At 38.6% G+C, this 14912-nt stretch overlaps 1 protein-coding gene and 1 pseudogene across 10 annotated transcripts in view; one reads left to right on the top strand and one right to left on the bottom strand.

The window, feature by feature from the left end:
• The window catches only part of MAPK10 (mitogen-activated protein kinase 10), a 603644-nt gene that overhangs the window by 541974 nt on the left and 46758 nt on the right, over positions 1–14912 (top strand). For all 9 annotated transcript variants that reach the window (XM_043448312.1, XM_043448316.1, XM_043448311.1 and 6 more), the window contains one exon: positions 528–652. In XM_043448312.1, coding sequence (XP_043304247.1) covers positions 528–652 — 125 coding nt within the window. The remainder of the gene's footprint in view (positions 1–527; positions 653–14912) is intronic.
• Positions 2547–3994, bottom strand: LOC122428341 (annotated as a pseudogene). The gene has a single exon (XR_006265687.1). The product of XR_006265687.1 is annotated as a heterogeneous nuclear ribonucleoprotein A3-like (transcript).

Genomic DNA, 14912 nt, shown 5'->3' with positions numbered 1-14912 from the left:
GGCGATGGTGAAGGACAGGGAAGTCTGGTGTGCTGCAGTCCATGGGGTTGCAAAGAGTTGAACATGACTTAGTGACTGAACACAGCAGCGTTTAGATTGTTTAAAGTGTTTGATCCGTGACCCGTGATTCAGTGAGCGTCTTTTCTGGATGCTTTTCCTGAACATGTGCAATTGTTTCTCTAGGCTGTACGCCTACAAGTGCAACTGTTGGGTCATAAGGTATTCACATTTAAAATTTTAAAAAATACTCCCAAATGTGCCCTCTAAAAAAATCTTTATCAATTTACACTGCAACTAACATGAATGAGATTATTGAATATTATGCCATGTTTTATTTGTGCATATTTGATGGATAAAAAATATTTCATTGTTTCATTTTGCATTTCCCTAAACACTTGGTGAAATTAGCTGATGTTTGGAAGGAAGGTGCTAATTGACTTTTTAAAAAATATTTTTCCCTCCAAAAAATTTCCTTGCCAAAATCAAAATTTAACAATTTTTTTTCCTCGTTCATTTTTTTTTTTCAGCCAGCCAAGCCAGAGACTTGCTGTCAAAGATGCTAGTGATTGACCCAGCAAAAAGGATATCAGTGGATGACGCCTTACAACATCCATACATCAATGTCTGGTACGACCCTGCTGAAGTGGAGGCGGTAAGGTTTAGGCTTGTTTTATTTTCTCTCCACAAGCAAATCATAGTAACTGGGTGCTCCACGGTGTGCAATGAAAGAGAGTTAGAATCCAAAAGAATTCTCATAAAATTGCTAAGCTACTATCTTCCCTTCTAAAAGTTATTTTCTTCAACCTGTGTCTTGAGTTGCATTTTTTTTTCAGGATTTCCTATGTGAAATGTGATTCAGTCCAACACCTTGGCTATTCATGACACGCTTCCACTAGTTTTTGTTAAATTATTAACACCACTAGTATCTCTTCCTTATGTTTAATGATCAGTCTCTCTTGATGCAAGCTAAGTAACAAAAAATGTAATAGAGGATAAGTCTCTTTGCCTCTGTTCCTGGTTTTAAATAACCTGGTTTAAAACCAGGTGCCTGGTTTTAATAAACTGTGGTACTAAGAACATTTATTCTTTTTAATTAACTTATTTATTTTAATTGAAGGATAATTACAATACCATGATGGTTTTTGCTATACATCCACTTGAATCAGTCACAGGTATACATGTGTCCCCCCATCTTGAACCCCCCCTGCTCCCCACATCTCTCCCCACCCTATCCCTCTGGGTTGTTCCAGAGCACTGGCTTCATGCATCAAACTTGTACTCGTCATCTGTTTTACATATGGTAATGTACATTCATCCCACCCTTCCCTTCTCCCACTGAGTCTAAAAGTCTGTTCTTAAAATCTGTGTCTCCTTTGCTGCCTTGTATGGATCATCATTACTGTCTTTCTAAATTCCATATGTATGTGTTAATATACAGTATTTGTCTTTCTCCTTCTGACTTACTTCACTCTATATAATAGACTCCAGTTTCATCCACCTTATTAAAACTGATTCTAATAGATTCCTTTTTATAACTGAGTAATACTCCATTGTGTATATGTACCACAACTTCCTTATCCATTCATCTGCCGATGGACATCTATGTTGCTTCCATGTCCTAGCTATTGTAAATAGTGTTGCAATGAACAATGGGGTACATGTGTCTCTTTCAATTCTGGTTTCCTCAGGGTATATGCCCAACAGTGGGATTGCTGGATCATATGGCAGTTCTGTTCCCAGTTTTTTAGGAATCTCCTCACTGTTCTCTCAAGTGGCTGTACCAGATTGCATTCCCACCAACAGTGTAAGAGGGTTCCCTTTTCTCCATACCCTCTCCAGCATTTACTGTTTGTAGCCTTTTCCATGATGGCTGTTCTGACTGGCATGAGATGATACCACATTGTGGTTTTGATTTGTATTTCTCTAATAATGAGTGATATTGAGCATCTTTTTCATCTGTTTATTATCCATCTGCATATCTCCTTTGGCTATGTCTGTTTAAGTCTTTTGCCCACTTTTTGACTGGGTTGTTCGATTTTCTGGTATTGAGCTGCATAAGCTCCTTCTTTGTTTTGGAGATTAATTCTTTGTCAGTTGTTTCATTTGCTGTTGTTTTCTCCCATTCTGAAGGCTGTCTTTTCACTTTGCCTATAGTTTCATTCATTGTGCAAAAGCAGAACATTTAGATTGTAAAGCTTTTACTAGGCCATTGGTGACTTCGTGAAGCTTTGCATAAATTAGATAAGAAAAATTGGGTATTTCAGTAAGGCCACTGTCTCAGGTTGGTTCTAAGTTGACTGCCATAGGAAGGTATATCTCCATATTTTCCATCGAGACATAGTATAAGAATCTTCTCAGAAGCATAACTCTTTAATTTTTTGCCTATCTCCTTTTCTCTGAGTAGATCCAGGGCTGCTCAGGAAACAGGGCTATTGTTTTGCACATGTGTGTTCAATAGGCCTCCCAATAGGAATGTCCTTCGGTCCCTCTTTTTTTTTTTTTTTTTGAAAAGTTAAAAATTCCTTAATTTTTTATTCCTGGTACCACTACCACAATTTACAGGGCAATATACCTGATGTAATGAAAAGAAAAAGAAAAAGACAAAGCTACAACAGATAAAAGACCTCAGGAATGTACATCTAATTGACACTACATTGCATTAATCAATAGCTGCACTTTTTGCAAACTGTGGCTATGACAGTCCTGAACAAGAAGGGTTTCCTGTTTAAGCTGCAGTAACTTTTCTGACTATGGATCATCGTTCCTTCTGTGGCAGATTTTTACAGTTCCTCTAACGCATTTGGGACGACTGTCTCAAAGTAACCTGCCGCTTTCCTGACAACTCCTCGCTCTCTCTCCTGCTAAGAACTGTAGCCCTTTTCTTCTGAGTTTTTAGAACCTTCTGCTACCATATCCACCACTTCCACCACCAGATCCATAACCACCACCATAGGGACTGCCCGAGCTTCTTCCACCAAAACTACCCCCTTTCATGGGTCCATAATTTGATTGCTGTTGTCCACTATAATTTCCAAAATCATTATAGTTTCCACCACCACCATAGTTACCTCCAAAATTTCCTCCTTCATTGTAACCATCATATCCTCCACCACCGCCACCATATCCACCACCTTGGTTTCCATATCCTGGTCCACCACCACCGTAACCTCCTCTACTACTATAACGAGGACCACCGCCATAGTTGCCACCATCACCTCCAAATCCATTGTATCCACCATCACCTCCTCCATAACTCCCTTGGCTGCCACCACCTCCACCACCATAGCCTCCTCTTCCACCAAAGTTTCCACCACGGCCAAAGTTACCTCCACCACCTCCAAAGTTTCCGCCACGACCCATAAAGTTGCCAGATCCACCTCCACGACCTCTTTGTGATCCAGCAGATTGCATCTCTTGTTTAGAAAGGGCCTTTTTCACTTCACAATTATGCCCATTAATAGTGTGGTATTTCTGAACAACAATTTTATCAACTGTATCATGATCATCAAAAGTTACAAAAGCAAATCCTCTCTTTTTTCCACTCTGCCTGTCTTCCATAACTTCTATGGTTTCAATCTTGCCATACTTTTCAAAGTAGTCTCTCAAATTATATTCTTCTGTATCTTCTTTAATACCACCAACAAAAATTTTCTTCACTGTTAGATGGGCACCAGGCTTTCCAGAATCCTCTCTAGAAACAGCTCTCTGGCTCCACTACACGCCCATCAACCTTGTGTGGCCGAGCTAACATCGCTGCATCCGCTTCTTCAACACAAGAGTAAGTCACAAAACCAGAGCCCCTGGAACGTTTTGTTTGGGGGTCTCTCATCACCACACAATCTGTGAGTGTGCCCCATTTCTCAAAATGTTCTCTTAAGCTATCATCTGTAGTTTCAAAGCTCAGACCACCGATAAACAGCTTTCTCAACTGCTCTGGTTCCTTGGGATCGTGACCCTCCATTTTGAGACCGGACTCGCCTCTTCCAACTCGAGTTCAATACGGGACCCTTCGGTCCCTCTTTTAAACTTTACATCAACAGTGTTACCTTCTCCCATCAAAATCTCACATTCTTTGAAAACCTGTGCTAAATGATCTCATTTTCGTTTAGTACCTTTCATAGTACCTTCAAATTACTTTGTTTGAATTGGTCATTAATTTTCTATTTGAAATACTCTTATTTGTTTTCTTGTGAACTTCACTATACACCAAGATATTCTGGCCCAGCCAAAGCTTGCTTTTTTTGGCTTTTTTGTTCTGCTTCACTGTGTCAGAGATGCTAGGTTCAAGCTGGCATTAATTCTCATCCCTTCTTTACTGGGCAATTGAGAGCTAAAGGATGATAATAAAGATCAGGTAGAATCAAACTTTATGGACATAATATTAAAAAAGCAACTTTTCATAGTTACCCAGTTCTTAAGCATTACAAAATTTCTGAGAAAATAATTCAGTGATAAATGACTTTCCTGTGTGGAAACTGATGTATAACATTCTAACATTTTCTTAAGACCTTCTTTCTTAAGCAGCTTTACAATGACGATGAAATTTTAATTTGCTTCAAATTAATTTTAGTCACTTGACTTGATTTTTACAAAATTTTGTTGTTCAGTCAATCAGCTGTGTCCGACTCTTTGCGACCCTATGGACTGCAGCACACCAGGGTTCCCTGTCCTTCACCTTCTCCCGGAGCTTGCTCAAACTCATGTCCATTGAATCAGTGATGCCATCCAATCATCTCATCCTCTGTTGTCCCCTTCTCCTGCTGCCTGTATTTCTATTTTATATGTTTTCTAAAGGATGCATGAGCTTCCCTGGTAGTTCAGCTGATAAAGAATCCACCTGCAATGCAGAAGACCCTGGTTTGATTCCTGGGTTGGGAAGGTCCCCTGGAGGAGGGCAAGGTAACCCACTCCAGTATTCTTGCCTGGAGAATCCCTATGAACAGAGGAATCTGGCAGGCTACAGTCCATGGGGTTGCAAAGAGTTGGACATGACTGAACGGCTAAGCACAGCACAGCGCAAAGGATACACAGCTATACAGTTTGATGAGTAAAACCAGTACTATAGACGCAACACTTGGAAGCAAATCTTTTCTCCTGAACTCATAATGTAAGAATCACTGCAGTTGCCTTAAGAGTTTTTAAGAAGTGTACACAGAATGTAGCAAATGAACCCTTGATACTACCTATTTATTTCCAATTTATTCTTATGTGAATTTGCAGTTGATTTTTTTTCTAGACTTTCAACTCAGTTTAGTTTATTTTTTTATTTTTTTTTATTATTATTTTTTTTTTCCAGTGGGTTTTGTCATACATTGATATGAATCAGCCATGGATTTACATGTATTCCCAACTCAGTTTAGTTTAGTTCAGTTCAGTTGCATAGTCATCTCTGACTCTTTGCGACCCCATGGACTGCAGCACACCAGGCTTCCCTGTCTATAACCTACTCCCAGAGTTTGCTCAAACTCATGTCCATCAAGTCGGTGATGGCATCCAACCATCTTGTCCTCTGTCGTCCCCTTCACGTCCTGATTTCAACCTTCCCCAGTATCAGGGTCTTTTCTAAGGAGTCAGTTCTTTGCATCAGGTGGCCAAATTATTGGAGCTTCAGCTTTAGATCACTCCTTCCAATGCATATTCAGGACTGATTTTCTTTGGGATTGGCTAGTTTGTTCTCCTTGCAGTCCAAGGGACTCTCAGGAGTCTTTTTCAACACCACAGTTCAGAAGCATCAATTCTTCAGTGCTCAGCTTTCTTTATGGTCCAACTGTTACATTCATACATGATTACTGGAGAAACCATAGCTTTGACTAGACAGACCTTTGTTGGCAAAGTAATGTCTATGCTTTTTAATATGCTGTCTAGGTTGGTCATAGCTTTTCTTCCAAGGAGCAAGCGTCTTTTAATTTCATGGTTGCAGTCACCATCTGCAGTGATTGTGGAACCCAAGAAAATAAAGTCTGTCACTGTTTCCATTGTTTCCCCATCTATTTGCCATGAAGTGATGGGACCAGATGCCATGATCATCGTTTTTTGATTGTTGAGTTTTAAGCCAACTTTTTCACTCTCCTCTCTCACCTTCATTAAGAGACTCTTTAGTTCCTGTTTGCTTTCTGCCATTAAGGTGGTGTCATCTGCATAGCTGAGGTTATTGATATTCCTCCTGGCAATCTTGATTTCTACTTATGCTTCATCCAGCCTGGCATTTCTCATGATGTACTCTGCATATAAGTTAAATAAGCAGAGGGTTAATATACAGCTTTGACAGTCCTTTCCCAGTTTTGAACCAGTCCATGTTTCCATGTCTAGTTCTAACTGTTGCTTCTTGACCTGCATACAGGTTTTGCAGTAGGCAGGTATGGGGTCTGGTATTCCCATCTCTTTAAGAATTTTCCACAGTTTGTTGTAACCCACACAGTCAAAGGCTTTAGCATAGTCAATAAAACAGAAGTAGATGTTTTTATGGAATTCTCTTGCTTTTTCTATGATCCAACGGTTATTGGCAATTTTATCTCTGGTTCTTCTGCCTTTTCTAAATAAAATCCCTAAAATTAAATACTCTTAGTTTAATTCTAATGCTCTTAAAACTGAAAAAACTAGTGTTCTTACAACTAAAAACTAGAATTTCTTCCAATCTCTCATTCTTGGGAAATACTTCAAATATATTCCTGGGGTAGAATGAAATAATGAAATAAGTAAGAGAAAGTATGATGTAGACATATGTGAAAATTAAGCATGAGTTTTTTCTCTGATGATTTTTGAGGTTATGCTGATGAAATTTTAGATAAACATAAATTATTTGAAATTACTGCTCAGTTATTTTGATAGCTGGAATCATGTTGCATATATTTCCTTACATGTAATTAATGTGTATAATATGTTTTTAATGGATTGTGGCCTAGAGTTTAATTGGAGTCATAAAGTCTGTATTTGTAATTCACTGGTAATTATGTTGCCTATAAAAGAGACAGTTGCTTAGAATCTATAATATCATATTAATGAATAGTTTCAATGGGTTCTTAAATTAATTTTAACTTCTTATGAAAAATTCCTCTCAAGTATAGAAAGATCAAATTTAGGGTACTTATAAGGCTAGAATCTTTTTCTCAGTCATTTCACTATTGCCAAAGTAAGCTTCTTTGGAGGAAAAGAAGGGCAAATAAAGGGAAATAAAGGAGAAAGTGCAAAAGAATATGATGTCTTCAGGAAAAATAGAGGGTGGAGAAATGCTATGTGTATTAATCAGTTAATCATACTACAAGCTATCTTATCACGTTTCCAAAAGTGCCAAACTACCAAACTGAAAAGAGAAGAGCATATGAATGCTGTCATAACGCTAAGAGAGAAAATTATTCATGTAACAATGAAGTTGAAAGTGTAAAAAGTTGAATATCAAGGTTAATATTCATCTCTTTGTGTAACAGAACATCAAATTTGAAGTTAGAACTGTTCAGATTATTAGCAAGTTCTTATTCAAGCAACGTTCAGAGCAACAGAAATATGTTCCTCAAACACAAAGGCCACATTTACTGTCAATACTTTTTCATGAAACGATTGGGAGGTATTCTCACTGTTTCAGTATTCATTAAGAAGAGTTCGATATCAGACATAAATGCCATTTATTGAGTTGTTTGCATCATCACAGATGTGGAAAGATGTATTAGGTTTGAATTCCTGTTCTGTCACTTACAAGCTGGCCTAGTTCAAGTTTCTTGTCTCAGCTCTGTTTTCTTAACTAGAAATGGAGAATAATCATACATATTGTAGAGTGTTCTTCAGGAATTTAGAGTTAATGTAGATAAAGTACTTTGTACAGTGCTTGGTAACCAGTAAATATCACACAAATTCTTATTCTCATAATCATTACTATTACTATTATGATTTTTACTTGCATGCCTTTGCTCTGTGTGTGTGTGTGTGTGTGTTAGTCAGTCGTGTCTGACTCTGCAGCCCCATAGACTGTATAGCCTGTCAAACTCCTCTGTTCATGGGATTCTCCAGGCAAGAATACTGGAATGAGTTGCCATTTCCTTCTCCAGGGGATCTTCCCGATTCAGGGATCGAACCCAGGTCTCCTGCATTGCAGGCAGATTCTTTACTGACTGAGCCATCAGGGAAGCCTGCTCAAGCCTTTGCTACCTTTTGATGTTCAGAAAAATAGATATATTTGTTGAAAAAGAGGAGCTGGTCAAGAAACTATAGAAATACTCTACATTTTTAAAAAAATCACTAAAATCCATCTAGTTCCTGTAAGATTTTAAATAGTTGGCTTTTATTTACTTATTTATTTACTTTGCTGATGTAGACCCTCCACGTATAAGAAAATCCAGTGCCATTAAATTAAGCCAACATAAAGACAAATTATGGGGCTTCCCAGGTGACTCGGTGATAAAGAATTCACCTGCCATTGCTGGAGACGCTGGTGGAAAATTCCATGGACAGAGGAGCCTGGTGGGCTAGAGTCCATGGGGTCACAAAGAGTCAGACACAACTGAGAATGCAAGCATGCATGCAAAGATAAATTATATTCACAAATTATATTCACAAATCTTCATTATAACTATTGATATCTTTAAGAAACTAGTGCATCGTCAGGACAATTTTAGGGAATCAGCTTGACATGTTCTCTGTGCTCTGTTGGAGGGAAATACAGAGACAGTAGGGATCAGCTGCCTTGTTTGTTGTCATATTCTTGAGTTTAGAGACTCTGCTAGGATACAGGGTGACTCTCACCTTGCAACCCCTGAGAATAGGCATATGGATACACTTTAGGAGGATTTTTGTGAACTGCAAGCTAAGGAGGAGTCAATTAACTCTGTCTTAGGGCATATAAAAAAGGAACTTAAGAAGAGTATGAAATGTGACCTTTTTTTTAAAACATAGTTTAACTTTTTGAGAAACTTCTGAGCACCCTATGAAAGCTCATGATTATAGGAAACTTACTAAGGGCATCTGTAATTCTTCTGTGTTGGAGATAGGGGGAGGAAGATGGAGGGGAGGAAGAAGGGAGGGAGAAATGCTTGGCCACCAAACCAAAGACATCCAAACTCAAAGGCATCATCATGGGACTTCCCTGGTGGTCCAGTGGCTAAGACTCCATGTTCACAATGCAGGGGGCCCAGGTTCAATCACTGGTCGGGGATCTAGATCCCACATGCTGCAACTAAGAGTTCATATGCCACAACAAAGATCCCAGAGTAGCCAAGTAAATAAATACTCAAAGTAATCATCATGAGGATCTCAATTAGGAACTTACCATGTTAGAGAAGGACATTCATTTCTCAATTCATGATAAAAAGGAAGGCTTCTGACCTGACACTAGAACTATTGTCTCAGGAGGCACTGCTCCTGGGGGCCAGGCTCATGGCCAGCAGTGATCAGGTCCACTGTTGGAAGGCTCTGTCGCTGAGAAGCCCAGATACAGTCCTAAATGGTCAAAACATCACTCTGGGAAACTGGACAGAGGGACAGGTTGAACCAGTCAGGCAACTGGTATCTGAGAATTCTGCCCTCCGGTTGGCAAGCCACAGATACTTGAAAGTATAGAGGAGGTGTGGCAGGCAACCCAAACCTTCTGCCTGGTGACTGAGTCAAAGTGACAAGAGAGAATGCTAGAAGAGAGGCTTGAAACATGGGCCTCAGCTGAGGATGGGCTAGAGAGAGAGGTTGGGAATATAAGTATACGTGCCATCCATGTAGAGATCAAGGGAAGAGGTGTGGCTTATCCAACCCAGTTTCAATAGAGTGTGATTAGGGAAGCAAAGCCACTGCTGAACTTATTTGTTATTTCTTAGCCAATTCAAGATTAATTTGGGAATTGGGACAAGGCTGTGTGGGAATTTAATCTACCTATATAGACCCTAAATTAAACAACCTGGCTGTCAGCTCCCCAGTGAGAGACTAACCTGGGAAACAAGAATACACTTACATGTATTAGTGCTGAAGTTCAATTAAAATAAGCATGGAGAAAATGTAAGCCCAGAATAGTCAGTAATGTTACAAATTTACTGCCTATTTATAACATAAGGTAATTAATAGAGCCTTAAATGTTTTATTACTATTTACCATTACATTGCTCTAGGGATTATGTTATTTTTGTGAGCAGTGAAAGTATAGGAACAAGCTAACCTGACTATTATAAACTGTTTACTGCAAGACCATCATAGATTTCATGTTCTTTGAGCAGTGTTACTCTCTGACATTATTTTATTTATCTTGTCTGCCTTTGTAACTTATTGGTCATTACCATAGTGAGCACATGGAAGAGATGACCAACCATACAGGAAATATGCACTATTGTTAATCTTTTTGTGACATGGATATGTAAATTTTAATGTTGCATATGTCTAGAAATTTATTCAAGGTAAATCTTAAATGAGAGCTTAAAGATCATTGTAGAATGTTTTCCTGCTACAGTTCACCCAATGTCAGCATCCAGAATATCAACTCTACAATTATGAACAGTGACAGTCACACAGATCAGAAACCATGAGGAGGAGAGTAGAATAGGGCTAGGTGTGGAATCAGAAGGCATCGAAAAGAGAATCAGAAGCCTGTGTTAAGGTAGCACAGATTCCAGAGCTTGGTCCGAGCAATCCAGAGTGAGGGCTGACTCAGATGTGAACAAATCACATAGGACAGGGTGGGCACATCTGACCAGTTCAGGAGAAACATGTACTCTAAGGTCAGAGGTCTGAGCAGATACCACCCTACAGGGCATATGTATACAGAGGCAAAGCTAAGAACATTTTTCTGATCACAGGGCAAAAGTCAAGAGCAGATATGCTTTTCTCTCTCTCTCTCTCCTTTTAAATTTTAACCATATTTAACTGTACAGCTCAGTGGCACCAAGAATGTTCACATCATTGTGCAATTCTCACCATCATCTGTCTCCCGAATTTTTCAACTTCCTACACTGAAACTCTGTCTCCATTAAACATTAACTCCTTAACTCCCTTGCCCTCCCCACTCCAACTCCACCTTCTGGTCCCTGGCATCCACCAATGTACTTTCTGACTCTCTAAATTTGACTATCCTGTTGTTTTTCAGTCATTTAGTCATGTCCGACTTTTTGCGATCCCATGGACGGCAGCACTCCAGGCTTCCATGTCTTCACCATGTCCCAGAGTTTACTCAAACTCATGTCATGATGGAAGGCATCACTGACTCGATGGAGGTGAGTTTGAGCAAGCTCCAGGAGTTGGTGATGGACAGGGAAGCTTGGCACGCTGCAGTCCATGGGGTTGCAATGAGTCAGACATGACTGAGCAACTGAACTGAATTGAGCTGAACATGTCCATTGAGTTGGTGATGCCATCCAACCATCTCATCCTCTGTCATTCCCTTCTCCTTCTGCCTTCAATATTTCCCAGCATCAGGGTCTTTTCCAATGAGTTGACTCTTCGCATCAGGTGGCCAAATTATTGGAGCTTCAGCTTCAGTATCAGTCCTTCCAATGAATGTTCAGAGTTGATTGCCTTTAGGATTGACTGGCTTGATCTCCTTGCAGTCCAAGGGACACTCAAGAGTTTTTCCCAGCACTATATAATTTGAAGGCATCAATTCTTCAACACTCAGCCTTCCTTATTATGGTCCAACTCTCACATCCATACAAGACCACTGGAAAAACCATAGCTTTGATACACAAATATACACCTTTGTCAGCAAAGTAACCTCTCTGTTTTTTAATATGCTGTCTGGGTTTGTCACAGCTTTTCTTCCAAGGAGCAAGCATCTTTTAATTTCATGGCTGCAATCACTGTACACAGTGATTTTGGAGCCCAAGAAAATAAAGTCTGTCACTGTTTCCATTGTTTCTCCATCTATTTGCCATGAAGTGATGGGACTGGATGCCGTGATTTTCTTGAATGTTGAGTTTTAAGCCAGCTTTTTCACTCTCTCTTTCACTTTCATCAAGAGGCTCTTCAGTTCCTTTTCATTTTCTGCCATTAGGGTGGTGTCATCTGCATATCTGAAGTTATTGATATTTCTCCCTGCAATCTTGATTCCAGCTTGTGCTTCATCCAGTCGGGCGTTTCACGTTATGTACTCTACATATAAGTTAAATAAGCAAGGTGACAATATGCAACATTGACGTACTCCTTTCCCAATTTGGAACCAGTCCATGGTTCCATGTCTGGTTCTAACTGTTGCTTCTTGACCTGCATACAGTTTACTCAGGAGGCAGGTAAGAGGGTCTGGTATTACCATCTCTTAAAGAATTTTGCAGTTTGTTGTGATCCATACAGTGAAAGGCTTTAGCATAGTCAATAAAGCAGAAGTACATGTTTTTCTGGAACTCTCTTGCTTTTCCTATGATCCAACATTTGTTGTCAATTTGACCTCTGGTTCCTCTGCCTTTTCTAAATCTAGCTTGTAAATCTGGAAGTTCTCAGCTCACTAGGGGTTAACTTGAAAGATTTTGAGTATTACCTTGCTACCATGTGAAATGATTGCAGTTGTCCAGTAGTTTGAACATTCTTTGACATTGCCTTTCTCTGGGATTGGAATTAAAACTGACTTTTTCCAGACTTGTGGCCAGTGTTGAGTTTTCCAGATTTGCTGGCATATTGAGTGCAGCACTTTCACAGCATCATCTTTCAGGATTTGAAATAGCTCAACTGGAATTCCATCATCTCCACCAGCTTTGTTCATAATGATGCTTCCCAAAGCTCACTTGACTTCACACTCTAGGATGTCTGGCTCTAGGTGAGTGATCACACCATTGTGGTTATCTGGGCCATTAAGATCTTTTTTGTATAGTTCTACTGTGTATTCTTGACACCTCTTCTTAATATCTTCTGCTTCTGTTAGATCCGTATCATTTCTGTCATTTATTTTGCCCATCTTTGCATGAAATACTCCCTTGGTATCTCTAATTTTCTTGAAGAGATCTCTAGTCTTTCCCATTCTATTGTTTTTCTCTATTTCTTTGCATTGATCACTTAGGAAGGCTTTCTTATCTCTCCTTGCTGTTCTCTGGAACTTTGCATTTAGATGGGAATCCTTTTCCTTTTCTCCTCTGCCTTCTACTTCTTTTCTTTTCTCAGCTACTTGAAAGATCTCATCAGATGCTTTTTTGCATTTCTTTGATTAGGCACACTTAATCTACAGAGAAGACTCTGGCAGTTGGAAGAGGATCTCATTGGGTAAAAGTGAAGTAAACATTACCCCTAGATACTCCTAATAATTATTTCATTTCCCTAATTATCTTGTGATTTCTTACCAGGAAATCACGAATACTATGCCAACCTGAGTGTCTTGGCAAGAGAGCATTTCTCATTGGATTTTCAACGGAATATGTGTACTTTCTTGTGTATGTTGGTATCACTTTTTCAGCTGTTTGTTGTATGGCTGATGAGGAGCCTACAGCTTGTGGAGCCAATGCTGGATAGCCCATGCATGGGGACATGAGGGACTCAGCCATCTGTTTTCCTTTAGGTTGTTTTCATTCTACTTTTTTGTTGCCAAGTAGGTAAAACACACCAAAAAAGACCACTCTGTCATTTTTTCTCCTCATTCACTTCTTGGTTGGTTCTTTGTTCTTTGTCATTCCTTCTCTTATTGGCCCTTTTTCTTTATCCAGCTTCTACAGAGTTATTCACATTTGTTTTGATTATTTCTTAACAATTTAGTATTTATTCACTCTGCAAATATTTTTAAAACCCAAACTGTGTGTCCCACACTGACCTAGCTTCTGGTGATTCAGCAGTGAATTAAAAACAAAACAAAACAAAAATAGTGCCTGCTTTTACTGATCTTCTAATTCTCTTGAATATATCTTGAATATTCAGTTAATAGCTAAGGAAGATTTTTATTGATTGGGAATTTTATAACTTATCATCTCTGGACCTAAATGACTCCAAATGTGGGTTATCTACCTTACTTGACTATTTAACTTGTTTAATATGTAAGATTCTGAATGTAAGAAGAATCTGTAGTAATTGTCCCTCAACATTAACCAGGTATAACTAGATAGCAATGACCATCTTCCAATCTTGACCAGATGTGCATCAGTTATTTTGAAACCTGTTTAACAAATTATGATAGTCTATCTCTAGCTATGATATTGAAAAAACTATTTGAATACAAATCAGTGTCCTATGTATGTTTTAGTAACTGTAACACATAGATTATTAATGAATAATCAAAGAATCTTAAAGTTGGCATACTAAGTAAAGACTTCATGTGTAGTTTAAAGGTTCATCTATAAATATATTGACTATCTGGGGCCTTCCAAATAATTCAAGTTATTGAGGATGATGGTGGGAAATTATTCTCCTTTTCTACTTCTAATTCTCCTGAATATATAGTAAAAGCTATATTATTTGATTACAAATTTCATGTATTAACTTGTTCTATTACTTACTTCATGAGTGAGTTGTTGTTCATATTATCTTTATCTTCACTAACTATGGTTTAACCAGCTGTCTTCTACCAAATTCTCTTCAGTCCATAAGAAGTTCCTAAAACAATGTGGTAAAGAATAGGCTTATAAATATTTTCAATTATAAATGCATTAAATGCATTCTGCTAGACTCAGAATGAATGTAAATTTAGGAATGAGAAAAATATGAGCCACTGTGAATATGAACTTGATGCCCCTCATGTTCAAAGAGTCCCTCAGCAGCTTACATTTTGGTGATAAACCACTGGATAAGAGGTGAATGTGCTTGCTTCAAATATTTTACAATCTCTTTATTAATTCAATGAGTTTAACACCATTAAACATGAAGTATCTAGAAGAGATGATATAAAAGAGTTATAAATGAAAACAGCTCTCTATATAGGCTGTGTCTCTCCTATTGAAGGGAAAGGAGATTAAAGTCTTTGTAACTGACATTTCTCTTTGGTGAGTAATATCAAAAGGTTAGGCCATCTCCTCAAGACAGCTTCTGAATAAGTAATCAATC

The sequence above is a fragment of the Cervus canadensis genome, chromosome 26 (assembly GCF_019320065.1).
Source record: "Cervus canadensis isolate Bull #8, Minnesota chromosome 26, ASM1932006v1, whole genome shotgun sequence".
Classification (NCBI taxonomy): Eukaryota; Metazoa; Chordata; class Mammalia; order Artiodactyla; family Cervidae; genus Cervus; species Cervus canadensis.
The sequence above is the reverse complement of the archived record's forward strand: the minus strand, read 5'-3'. Positions and strand labels throughout refer to the sequence as shown.